Source organism: Branchiostoma lanceolatum, chromosome 2, assembly GCF_035083965.1.
Source record: "Branchiostoma lanceolatum isolate klBraLanc5 chromosome 2, klBraLanc5.hap2, whole genome shotgun sequence".
NCBI lineage: Eukaryota > Metazoa > Chordata > Leptocardii > Amphioxiformes > Branchiostomatidae > Branchiostoma > Branchiostoma lanceolatum.
Genome location: NC_089723.1, coordinates 10,368,494 through 10,382,106, shown reverse-complemented (window position 1 = coordinate 10,382,106; position 13,613 = coordinate 10,368,494). Strand labels below are relative to the sequence as shown.

General features: G+C 45.5%; 3 protein-coding genes across 3 annotated transcripts; 1 reads left to right on the top strand and 2 right to left on the bottom strand.

The window, feature by feature from the left end:
• Window positions 1-67: 67 nt before the first annotated feature.
• On the bottom strand, window positions 68-4,222 carry LOC136427425 (myogenesis-regulating glycosidase-like). The gene is made up of 2 exons (XM_066416266.1): window positions 4,123-4,222; window positions 68-2,968 (listed from the first exon to the last, which is right to left on the bottom strand). The coding sequence occupies exon 2, from the start codon at window positions 2,090-2,092 to the stop codon at window positions 1,067-1,069; it is 1,026 nt and encodes a 341-aa protein (XP_066272363.1). The 5' UTR covers window positions 2,093-2,968; window positions 4,123-4,222; the 3' UTR covers window positions 68-1,066.
• Window positions 2,171-2,950, bottom strand: LOC136426824 (myogenesis-regulating glycosidase-like). The gene has a single exon (XM_066415544.1). It carries the CDS (start codon window positions 2,948-2,950, stop codon window positions 2,171-2,173), a length of 780 nt encoding a protein of 259 aa, XP_066271641.1.
• Window positions 4,223-4,381: 159 nt separating the features above from the next.
• On the top strand, window positions 4,382-13,492 carry LOC136427424 (FAD synthase-like). The gene is made up of 7 exons (XM_066416265.1): window positions 4,382-4,694; window positions 7,937-8,691; window positions 9,237-9,363; window positions 9,598-9,696; window positions 10,280-10,475; window positions 11,116-11,189; window positions 12,104-13,492. Exons 1-7 carry the CDS (start codon window positions 4,492-4,494, stop codon window positions 12,240-12,242), a joined length of 1,593 nt encoding a protein of 530 aa, XP_066272362.1. The 5' UTR covers window positions 4,382-4,491; the 3' UTR covers window positions 12,243-13,492.
• Window positions 13,493-13,613: the final 121 nt, after the last annotated feature.

Sequence of the window (13,613 nt, the reverse complement as noted above, 5' to 3'; positions counted from 1 at the left end):
AATGAATGAATGAATGAAGACCTTTATTGTACATTCGTGCCCCGAGGGGCTAGATACAGGTCGTCTAACATAAACCTAACTAACATGTGACATATGCGGTGAAACATATACAGAACATAGTTTAGACATACATGGTAGACGAAAATGATAAGCTAAGCTAATCCAGCAGAGTCAACTTCTTCTCGCTTCTTGTCTAGACGCAACAAAAAATATGAATTTTTCCGTTGCGTTTAGTAATGACCATAATAAATTAAATGACCGTACTAAATGAAATTTACTATTTGAAGGCTTAACCCGCAATTTTTCTTTATCGAGCAGGAGATCTGTAGATAATTCAGTACTCGAAGGTTTAACTACACAAGGTCATGTCCTGGTTCATTCTCAAAACAGCTCTACTTCTGCAAAGATTGAGTCCACTACTGAATACAATTGAGCCTTTAAAGATAAAGTTTTTTATTTATTTCGTTTTTATTGTTCTTTTTTGAACCAACAAAAGACATAAAAACCATCCAGCAGAAATCAAAGCATAATATAAGTAATCTTTTGCACATGATATAAATAAGGATCGGCATATCAACAGAAACGTACGTAATAATCAATCAAATACATAATGTGCCCCATTTACCCCGGTGTTTCTCCAATTTCCCAATTCTAACCGAAATATGATATTCGACTTTATTAAAGAAATAAGCATATGGAAGAAATGATTCCAATTTCAATTATTGTATATAATTTTTTTGCTAAAAGAATAACGATATTTTGGACCACAGGGGTGCCAAGGAGCAGAGTTCCGAAAATAACCCCCAAAAAAATTAAAATAAAGTTGCAGCAAAGCACTCGGAAGCTGTAGATATGTGATATGTTACGTTCTCAAGTCTTAGACATGTACAGTATCTGTATCTATTTAGCCGGTATAACCGCTCTTCGACGTAACATACCAGCTGTGTACATGTATACATGTACATGTAGGCCGTCTTACTCAAAGCCGTTTGAAAACAATGATCAGAGCTCATTGTTGGAGCTCAATGTACACAGTGTGTTTGTGTATCCCAAATTCCCAATATTCTCACAACATTGTGTAGTACGCCACATCTCCCAGAGGCACAGGGACGTCTTTCAATGTCTGCCCTCCATCATAGACGGAGCCGTCCCTGCAATCCTGCCACGTTCCGCCAGGCGGCAGGTACACGTCGCGGAAGGACCTTCCTTGGTCTAATATTGGTGCCACAAGAACCTCGTCTCCGATCAAGAACTCCGAGTCCTCGATCTGTGACTGTTCGTCTCCCGGCGCCAGCCACCACAGAGGCCGTATGATCGGGCTTGCGTCTTTCAGCGCCTCCTGTGCGAACTTCAGAACGAGGGGCGTCACGAAGGTCTCGTGTAGTTCGACGTACCGCTTCGAGATTTGGACGACTTCTTCGTCGTATTGCCACGGGGCGATGGAAAACTGCATAGCCGGCAGGAATGCAGTGAGTTGCACCCAGCGGATGTACAACTCCCTATCGGGTAGCCGCGTCTCGTGGAAGCCTGCCTCGTACGCGTTCCCGCCAATCATGTCAGGGAGGATGTAGGGATATCCCAGGATACCAAGCGTCAGCGCGGAGGGGATGATGGTGCGCAGGCCGTTGTTGTAGCCCCAGTTCGAGTCCTTGTCCATCATACGGACGAATATGGGCAGATCTTGGTTGCGGTAGCCTACACGCACTTCTACCATGGGCCCGAATGAAGCGACCGTCTGGACGTACTTTGTGGTGAAGTCTGAAGGGTTGACCATGGGCTGGTGTGCTGACAGGTGTGGCGGTAGGTACAGGTTCTCCCCAGCATCAAACTTGTAGGAGTCGATACCGGATTCTTGCTGTAGGTCGTGAAGGCGGCCACAGTACCATTCCCGCGCTTTTGGATTGGTCACGTCGACTACCGCTCCCGATCCATTCCACCACTCCGCGGCTTTCACTCCGCCGTCTGCCTCATCGTGAGAACCCAGGAAGTACCCCATCTCCCGACCCTCTGCGAAAGACTGCGAGTCCAGGTTTGAGAAAGGATGAACCCACAAAGTGACGCGAAAGTCGTCTGCCTTGAGTTGGTCTACCATCCCCTTAGCGTCAGGAAACTTGTCCAGGTTGAATCTGAAATCGCCATACTTTGTTGTGAAGTCGTCGTCAATCTCTATCTAGCTGTTGCTGAATCCGTGGGAAGAAATCTCCCTGGCGTAGTCGAGCACCTTACCCTGGCTGACGTGGACCTTGTAGCGCGCCCAGGTGGACCACACGGGCGAACGGAACATGCGCTCATCTGGGACGCCACGAGGAAGAGAGAAGAACTTCTTCGTGACGAACTTGTGCACAACCAATGGACTAGGGCCCGCGATGATGGTGTACTCTAGGGAAGGTCTGCGCCCTTTAGGATTATTGTACGGGGAATCATTGAACTGCGCCAAGAACGACAACTTCCCGTTTCCATTGCTGTTCATACCTACAAACAATGGCACCTCGTTGCCAACCACTATTGCCACACCCAACGACGATAACCAATATCGTTCAATCATGTAACCAAAAGGCGAAACGAAAGGGGAGATGTCCCTCTGCCATTTCTCGATGGGCCAGAGCTGTTGGTGCACGGTACCACAGCCGTACCAGTGACCTCCCGCCATCTCAAACTCGTCCCGTAGCCGGAAGTCAGGATCCGTGGTACTACTCCACCTGATTTTGTACGTGTCGACTTCATCATCATGTTGCTCGTGCCGAATGTTGAGACCTGCGCACTGCCACTGGAAACCGTCTTCACCTGACTTGCGCGGATTTTTCATCCGTGGTAACTGATTGGCTGTTATCTCTGTACATAGTGCACCCTGCAAGACGAGACGTCCTCTCTGGTAAAGCCTCAGTTCTCGACTCTTATGAAGGAAGGTGGCGTAGCCAATAACGCTGAAGTCCGTTTCTTCCGCTGCCATTATGGATGGCGCCTTACTCTGCAATTCATAATAACAGGAATAAGACAATCAGTCGATAAAAGTACACCTAAACCTAACACAAAAAGATTGGAAACTTGACTTCAGTTGATCATATTTCCGTTGTCACTTAATCAATTCCTTTCCTTCAAATCCATGGTTAAAGTACAACGGCTGACTATGTGAGTGGGTAACAAAAACAGAAGTGTCGAAATTTCACTGGCAACACAGTGTCCAACATTGTCAGGGAAATTCATGGTGCTCATCGCATGAAACTTTAAAAGCATCACAAACAGGATATAATTTTGAAAGGCAATAGACAAGCTTTCCAATGATATGAAACACAATGCTCATCTTAAGAAAAATATAACCGAGGGAAATTCCGGCCCTTTTCTCTCTCCCTGGTGCTCGAAACACTGACCATCGCCACTGCGCAAGCAAGGATACCTGGACTCCCGGAGGTATGTTTCTATACACAAAATCCCTTTATCCCCCAAACATATGCAGACACGTTTATCGGCCGTGCGATTACCATTTTGCAGTAGATTCGGTGCAGTCTAATTTTAAAAGACCATTCGCTGGATTGACATGCTTTACAGAGGATATGGCTTGATCATGATGACAAATATGGCGAAACACCAAAACAGGCACCACGGGGACCAAAGGGCTTTAAGTCCAAAATGCAACTCTGTTATCTTCAAATAGAACACACCCGTACCTGTTGTTTGTTCCACTATGTCAAATCGTTCTCAACTTTTATCAATATAATGTGAACATGTCCAAATCTTACAAATGTTTTATGAATTCCCCCCTTGCAATTAGCGTGAGAACGTATGTTCTTTCAACAGCAATGTTACAGTCACGTTATAGTCTTAAAAAAGTAACACAGTGACCCCGCCCCTTCCTCACGGGATGCTCTCTATCAAACGTAATACTTACGTAGAACCAAGGACACCATATAGCCCATGAATTTTAAGACTTGTGATGAATGAAGTTTACAATTTCGTGATCATCACAATGATCACATACCTTGATACACATGATACTAGTAAAACTCTAGCTTATACTTCAACAACATTTGAGTTCAGGAAAAGCTTGCACTTGTGTAGGGTTATCATTTAAAACGGCTTTCCCCTCGTTTCCAAAGCACGTCTACACACACCCCAAATACTCACCTGATCATCAGGAAACTGTTCTTCGCAACTCTGCGGAGCTTCTGCAGCTGAACCCTGAGTGACCCTCAGGTGACCCCAAATATCGAATGGGGATTTTTGATATCGACCACAACAGTGCTGCTATGTTTTGACAACCATCTTAAACATCACGTCATAATAGCTGATTGTTGAGATTGATAAGCTCACGTTGTAAAAATCTATTCATGCATTTATAAGCATTAATCTTTAGTACGACCTTCTACACCCTGTAATCGTAATGGGATATTCCAGGCCAAAGATTAAAGGTCAGACACTTAGTCGCATTTGTTGTAACAGAACTTGGCAGTGTTCCCGGTTTTTAGTCAATGTTTGATGATATCGTAGCGATTTATGTCCAAACTTCTCCCGCTGGTGTCCGGGCGCGCCTTGTTCCGTATCGGAGTCGTCTGGAGTCACCTTCGCCCGAGTTCTGTCGTCATGGCGGCCCCCACGAACAGCCTGGTCCGGCACCACACCACGGCCGGCGTCATCATCATCGGGGACGAGATCCTGAAGGGATACACACAGGACACCAACACGTACTTCATCTGCAGGTGACAAACGTTCATACATATATGTGTGACGCCGTTGCACAACCAGTTAGAATAGCTTTTGGGCCGTCATCCGTCTTGCCCCCCTCCCCCCTGTTATATATAATATATAGGCGATATGTAAGACTACTGTCAAGTTACATAATTTCACCTAGTACAGTCAACACATAGATTGTATGTTTTATATATAAGTTTTTTTATACAGTCAAAACTACCAAAGAAGACCACTCAGGTACCCTGGGAACCAGACACCGTGTATCGGCGCGCAACCCACCGCACGCGCTCAAGCTTTCCCGGGCCTAATGTTGGTACCACGCCACCAGGCGGGGTAGCAGGGAATTGCGCGGACACGTGACACGACCCGACCAATAGCCTCAGACAGAGTCTTGCGCGATCTCGAAGAAGACGGACATACTTCTTGGGCGACCTCCTCGGTTTGTACCATCATCCCGGTCTTATACGTCAACTTGCAGGCTGGACAACTCCTCTCCGTATCTGAGATCACCTTAAACATGTTCGGGGCAGGAAAACGGAAAACCAGACGGCCGACGCGTTTCGCAGACTACAGATTCGAGGATGACAATTGGTCGGAGCACGCCAACGACCGTTCTCGGTCTCCTACCGCGTTCAGTCAGGCGCCCTCGGAAAGGCTGGAGGAGGAAATCGACCAGCAGCTAGCTGAAGTCTCGAGGACTATCGAGAGGCTTCAGCTGACCGAAGCCCGGATCGCCGACCGCCACACAAGCCCAAAGTCTAGCCCCCCTCTGCTTCCAACAGGGCCACGCTACGACGACGTCATCCGGACGTCACTCTCGCGAGGGCTCGGACGAGACGATCCCCCGACCGATTCCAGGCGACAGGAAGAGCTCGAGACCGCTTCCAGGCGACAAGGCGATAGAGGTGCGTACCCACTCGACTCCGGTTTCCCGTCCTTGCATGACATCCGTGCCGATCGCCATGGCAAGCAAGGCGCACGCCCAAAGTACAGCCCCCCTCCCCTTCCAACAGACGACATACCAACGTCATACCCACGCACACTCTCGCGAGAGTTCGGAAAAGATGGGAGGGGGGCCCGTGGAACTGCTTTTCCAACTGCTGCCAGACGTCAGGAAGATAGAGTTGCGTCCAAATTCGACTCGGGCTACCCTTCCTTGCACGACATACGTGCAATGAACTATCTGAAGGATCCCAGAACGTCCGCCGACCGCACATTCAGGACCCAGAAAGGACAACCGAACCCTCGGAGCCCACACGACCGGAAGTCTGACGTCGCAGTCAAGTCGAGATTCGAGCCATCACGCGATTACTCGCCGGACTCGGATGACGACAGGCCGTACAGAGGTAAGCGTAAGCTCCGCAGTGGTGTATCCCGCAAGTCTCACGATAAGGTGAAACGAGAGGTTCGCTGGCCACACGAATTTGTGTTTTCTACGACAAAAGCTCTTGGACATGATGATTTGACATGGGATCAGTTCGTGGCCGGTGAGATTGCTATCATCTTACACAGGGACACAGACCCCAACGAGAGCTACAACAGAGCGCAAATCTTAAAGGGCGCTATGCTAGACATCCCGACATACACCTTCGAGGGAGTCAGGGCGTTTTACCGCACAATGTTGCAACACGTCGAGCATGCTCTCCTGGACCTAGATTCCACACACACATTGGCCGATGTGAAGGCACTCAAGAACGACTACCTGCGCCGACCAGACCAAGTTGCCCCGGACACTCCATCCGACAAGACCAAGACAAAGGTCTCCGCTACCGACACACCTTGCTCAGGCTACCAGAGAGGCACATGCACGTTCAACGCTGTCCACCCTGGCTCCTACGGCACCACCTTCAAGCACGTATGCAAATACTGCTACAGGTTCCGACCCGACGTACCACTCCGCCACACACCCAGCGAGTGCAAATACGCAGACAAGACCAAGCGCGACGCCTACACCGCCTCCAAGGCGTGACTACTACACTCCACAGACGCCCCCGCTTTCAACGCCAGACCCAGTCCCTACACGGACGCCTTTTCGAACACCGACTCCGATTACACAGATGCACCCGACACAACCCACACCCAAAGCATCAGCAAGCTTCAGGACCACGCACAACCGAGCCCGCCAACCAGTCGTCCAGCAGACATCCATACGTCCAACATCACCGCCATCTGTCCTCCCGTTCAGGAGCTCGTCTCAGCACAGCCACACAGAGCGACAACGACTGGGTTCCCCGACAACTCTCGACCCGCCTCCTCAAAGAGTCAAGACCAGCAGCACGACAGCCATGCCACCGCGGAGTCTCGGCCTTCCTGCCCCGCACACGACGGACTGCGCAGACAGCCAACACGACTTCCCGGCATCACGACATGCTCAAGCTCACACCACGCAGGCTCGGGTCCCGACCTCGTCACAGCGGAACACACCCCAGCTGACAACGTCGCTCGACCGCCCTCAGCCTCGGTTTCGTCCCTACGTCCCGCCCAGGCGCTACACAAGGCGATTTATGACTCCGGAGACTTCAACTTCCGCGGACTACGCATACCCGTGAACTCCAACCTGAACATCCCGGCCTGGCGCGCCGCCCTCTCCCAGTACCACGACGGCGTGGTCGCCGACTTCCTGGACTTCGGCTGGCCGGTGGGCTACACTGCGGCGACCATTCCTAGATCCACATTACGCAATCACCCGTCAGCCATCGAACACAGCGATGCCGTCGAAGACTATCTGGATAAAGCACCGACGATCCACCACGCCCCAAGCTACGCTAGCCGAACACGGAGTCTGGGGACGCGTGTTCAACTAGTGGAGCTTGGGGGCTAGCAGAGAGTGGGGCGTGGTGGATTGTCGGGGCCAGCGGGAGGGTAGGCCCGGGAAAGCTTGAGCGCGCGTGCGGTGGGTGGCGCGCCGATACACGGTGTCTGGTTCCCAGGGTACCAGTCAGGGGACCGATCTGGTCTATGTGGACAGGTGGAGGAACAATAGACAGGATTCTTAATGCCTATGTAAACACGAAAATTTATCTAAGGACGACCCAAAAGTGGTCATATTGTCCAGGTGGTCTTTATGCTTGTAGATGGTCAATTGTACAGGCTTGACTGTAAATGTAATTTGCCACAGACTTTTAAAGATTTGCTCACCAAGCAGAGAAACGTGTCAGTAAAGATGCACGACCTAGCGCAGTTATATTTCAATGTAGAGGTAACATAGTTTGGATGCTATAATAATAATCTGTAACATTTTCTGTTCCAGAAAACTCCACTCTCTGGGTGTGAAAGTTGAGCGTGTGTCGGTAATTGGAGACGACCTCCCTACCATAGCTGATGAGGTGGCACAGTTCTCAAAACGTTACACCTATGTCCTGACGGCCGGAGGGATAGGTCCCACACACGATGACCTCACCTTCCAAGGGGTTGCTGACGCCTTTGGTGACAAGCTTGAGCCCAACCCTGAACTAGTAGAACTTTGTCAGAAGTACCTTGGTGCAGATGCCAGCGACATGTCCTCACCGCGTATGAAGATGGCTCTCGTACCGGAGAGCGCAAAACTGCTCTTTGGCTACGACAATAAAACGAAGCAAAAAGCCCGCTTTCCCATCGTCAGTGTACGCAACGTTTTCGTTTTTCCCGGCGTCCCAGCCCTGATGGAGAAAGCCCTGACCATGTTGGAAGATGTGTTTTCTAACAAGGATGTCACCTTTCATTTCAAGGAGGTTTATGTCAGTGCAGATGAGACATCCATTGCTCCATACCTGAATATCGTTGATGCCAAACACCATAGTAAGGTACAACTGGGGTCCTATCCGGACTGGTACAATAACTACTACCGTGTCAAGCTGACTCTAGAGTCGGAATCAGAAGACGACTTGAAGGAAGCTCACCAACATCTACTCAGTCTGCTACCCCAAGATAAAGTGGTGGACTACGTAGAGAGAGATCCTGTAGGACAGGCGGCACAAGAGGTTTATGGTCTTGCAGACAAAGACAGTGATCCCTTTGGCATCAAGGGTAGGTTACAGACTCATTGTTAGGGTATTTCAGACAGTTTAACATCTTGTTAAGTTGTGTATAGTCAAGACTGTAGAAGAATACCTCTCAAGCCAAATCAATGGACCAATAAAATCTGGTCTATATGGAATGGTAGTCACTATATACATGTAGACAGGATTCTTAATGCTTGTGTCAAAAGAAAAAAATTATCTAAGGGACCACCAAAAAGTGGTTGTGTAATGCCTAATGGCTACATCGACGAGTAGGTGGTGCTTTTGGAGAGGCGGTCACTTATATTAGTTATAAAGGTTTGACTGTATCTTTTGGATGCAAGGAAAATCTTTCTTCAATCTAATTTTCAATGTTGGGTTTCAAGTGAAAGACTTGAAATTTTTATGGTACAAGTACCATACAATTCTTTGCCACTCATGACTATACTTTGTCTGATGATTCATTGATGTACTGTACATGTCATACCAGATTGCCCAGTGATATAGCTTTTTATGTGCTGTTAACAGCACATTACGTAACAGTAAATTGATTTCTGTTTTTTTTTTCTCTAGTCAAGGCAGCTTTATCGGTAGTCGAAGAGTGTCTGGAGAAGTATGAGGTTCCAGAGCTGTGTGTGAGCTTCAATGGAGGAAAGGACTGCACAGCACTCCTGCATCTTGTACATGCTGCTATAGCAAAGTAAGACTTTTGTTTTAGAGAATTTGATTCATAATGGGAACTTTGCCAATATAAGATGTGAAATGTGTATGAACGAGAGTATCTGAAATCTCTACAAGCTTTGCTAGGTTGTCTGTCTCACATGTATATTGTCTCACATGTTTATGCTTGTACATTATCATTGATTGTCGTTCACTTGCAAAAAGCCTAATTTGCAATAAACTTTAACATTAAGGACACTTGTTGTTGCTGCAGGAAATGCCCAGTCGGCCGGCCACAGCTACAGGTGCTGTACATACAGCGACCTTCACCCTTTCCAGAGACAGAAGACTTCATTACCAAAACTGCAGAAAGGTACATAAGGCTAAAAGAAATTAGAATTCATTTTAGAGCTTTTCTATCTTCTTCCAATGGCCACAAATCCAAGAAAACAATATTTTACAGGTTGCTCCTTCAAACCAGAATGCAGACATTTGCTTCTAATTGCATTCCACCATCCTTACTAGTAAATAAAAGTTTTGTTACTTACATAGAATATTTATCTTTGCAACAACAACAACAATGTCTATGTCGCTCCATACAATTCCTGCTCTCCAGGCAACCCAATCTCCAGAGTTCTATTTGTTTGTTTGTTTGTTTGTTTGTTTTTTCAAACCCTTTGTAGGGTAAGTGGCACATAGGGCAGCATGTTTCCTTGCTGTTTCAGTAGCAGGGTATATTGTTTCAGGGAGGGGTTACTAGCCCTTCCCCTTTAACGTGCTCAAGGCACCTCCTTGGCACACCCAGGATTGAACCGTGGTCTCACAGTTGCAAACTTATTAGAATCAGGAGCTCAACTGTGATGCTACTACCAGTTGAGCCATAGCGACATCCCTCTAAGTGTTCTATTACTTGGGCTCAAGTCTGCTATATAATAAGCACATGGGTTTTATTTCAGGTACAACCTTAAGATGTACACCATGTCGGGAGACTACAAGGAAGCCCTACAGGAGTTGAAGACGACCCAGCCCCAGATCCAGGCTGTGTTAATGGGCCAGCGCAGGGGAGACCCCTATGTGTCACGCACCAACATGGCAGCCTTCTGTATGACTGACTCAGGATGGCCCCAGTACATGAGGGTCAACCCCATGCTGGTATGTACTCTCAACCTGAAAACAATACATGTAAGGCCATGTAAAAACATCAATTTTTCATACTGTAAATTGTACAAAGCAGCTGCAAAATGAGCAAATATATGCCATAAACTGCAAAAAATATTCTGAAGGCAAATTTTTTATTTGCATGCTCACCTCAGTTTTGGGGTTCCCAGAGGATATCATCCATATAAGCGAATCAACATGGCCTAAATGGGGGTTAACACCTGATGTACACATACTGACAATTATGAATAAGGCCACCAATTTCTTGGTCAATGGATTTTTTTTTAATTCTAGCAAGAGGAACTCATTAAAACAGAAGGCTGGGGCGAAAACTTGCATCTGACCCTGTTTACCTGAAACTGCGTGCACCAAAGTACAAACTTTCCTCTGAGATTCTTTTTTTTTTTCAAAAAATCCGTTAACCAAGAAATTTAAATGGTGTGGCCTAAGAATCACAAAATTGTTACTAGCTTGGTGGCTGTGGATAAGTTCATTCTCCTGGTCAAATTGCAGGGTTGTAAATGAATCACAACTCATGCTATTACCAAGGAAACTTTGATAACTGGAAAGAACAATTCATGCATCTATTAAACCTGTTCCTGTTTTTATAAGGTTTTTGTTGTTTTCTTGACAGGAGTTCACATTCCATGATGTATGGGGGTTCCTGAGATCCCTGTATCTGCCATACTGTATACTGTATGACAGGGGGTAAGTACATTTTCTTCTACATCATCTTTGCAGTTGAAACACTTCTGTAGTAGAGTAGTAAGACATTAGAAACTCATAGTCCTGGTCTCATGAATTTGAAGTGCAGAGGTTACAACAAAAACCGTGAAAATAAAACCACCACAAACATTTCATGATTTACAATCATTCAGTGGTGAAGGCTAACAAGCTTAAATGTATTCAGTTTACATGTGTTTGTAATACCATGTAACAGTTCCATTAGGATAAAAGCCTTTTTGTGTGTTCTTGCCTTTGTTGCCTTGGTTTGTATGCATATCTAACTCACCTTCAAATATTACAATTTTCCTTTCCATGTTGGTGTGGACCATTCAATACTTATAGTGGGTGAGTCCTAAATGACCCATCTTTAGTATTTCACAACTGCACCAAATGATAATCTAATTCTATAACTTCATCTTTTATTATACCAATGGCGAAATGGAACCAAAGGTGGCAATTAATTCATCTCAAATTTATATTGATGATAGGGGCTGGTGTTGTAGCTTAATTGCTTGTGAAAGAGTTGGTGATGGCATTAGCATTTCTTTCTCAATTACACTGAATTAAAAATCTAGCTTCGTCCATTTCATTATAATTACTAATGAAACTAATCAGTATGGCACCCAGGCTTAATACATCCCACTACTGTTCACACTTGTGCGTATATCAAGTTAGTACGAGTTCTGTATTGACATTTTCTATTTATGTAAAGTTTGCGTGGAAGAAGCTGTTTTTTACTTTGACCCATTGTTGTGCAGCCTGGTTATCGAACCAAAAAATGACTTCTTCTGCCGCAAATGGAACTCTTGATATACACCCAAGTCTGAAACCCCACTAACGTCAGTAACTTAGATGTGTCCTATTTGTAAACCTGTGCATCTGTGTGGGTCCTACAGGTACACTTCCCTGGGAAACATGGTCAACACTAAGCAGAACCCAGACCTGAAGTACGTGGATGAGTTCGGTGTGACGAGGTACAAGCCTGCGTACATGCTGGAGGACGAGACGGGGGAGAGAGATGGCAGGCACTCCTAACTCACTCACTCTTCATCAGTGCAACATGTAACATAGCGCTACCCAGTATCGTCCAATTTGTTCAAAACGCCATTTCCCTTAAAAACCCGTGGACAATGGGAAAAGGGAACAGAATACTCTCTTACTGATACCCCCTTAGGGGTTGTTAGAGGGTATCCAGGAAGAAGAAATACTCAGTGTTGAATTACATATGATATAGATTATGCCATGCATGATATCCCAGAGGGGGCTTCTGGTTTTACATGTCTATTCCCCTCTATCCCTTCTATCACAGAGTTATTCCGAGACAGACATGACTAAGGATTATTGTGATTCTTCCGACCTCGTGAAAATAGATTTTTTTATGATACACAAAGTGGACAACATTGGGTAGTGCATGAGATATAGTTGCACTATGCTAGACAGGTGTTTAGAAATGATTAGTTTCAATTACATCATGATTACAAAGTCACACAATGTATGGTTGGAGATTTTTATGTGGCTTCTTTTTATGTTAAATAAAGCAGATTTGTCATTGATTTGAACGTGAATGATAGGAGGCCAAATACAGGAGTTAGCAGTGTTAAAAGATGGTCAGATTTATTAGACTTTTTATCGTTGTGGACTTACAAAATCCAACAGTATTCTAGGCATATTTGTAATACTATGTATATATGAGGTTAGGTGAAATGTCTAAACCTACAAAAATTCCATTTTTACATGTATCAGACTTAGCCTTAAATACGCAACAAGATAGTTACTCAAGCAATTGGATAGACTTGCAAGCGTTCAGACCTTTCAGACACCATCCGCTGTCTTTCATCAGTGACTGAACCAGAATTCAACAGGTATTTAACCAAAACTCTCAAAAAGCCTGAAATAGAAGATAATCTTTAAGTGTGACTCTCAGTGATGTTTTGGTTTTAGACAAACAAAGCTAAATGTACGTCACGAGAGATTACAGTCAGAAATGATGTTGTTTGAAGACATGTATACTGTATCTTTAGCAAATCTTGATAGTAAACCAGTGATAGTTCTAATACATTTCTCTCAGGGAAATTATGAGTATATGTGATATGTTGTTTGCAGTTATTGAGAAGAATATAAGGTTTGCTGATTTGAGTACGTATTACCTTTAGAACATGATTTTTTTAGCCCGAAAGTGCAGGAACATCATGACATTTGACTTGACCATTGTTTTGATATGAAAGATCTTATTCATTCATGTACATGAATATGTTGAATAAAATGGAATTGTGACCAAATCATAATTTGCCATTGTCTTCAACAGATATATTTTCAAAGTATAGTAGCGAAATATCATGACACATACATTACATACTCAGAATAAAAACCATCAACTGTGGAAATTTATACTCACAAGATTGGAAC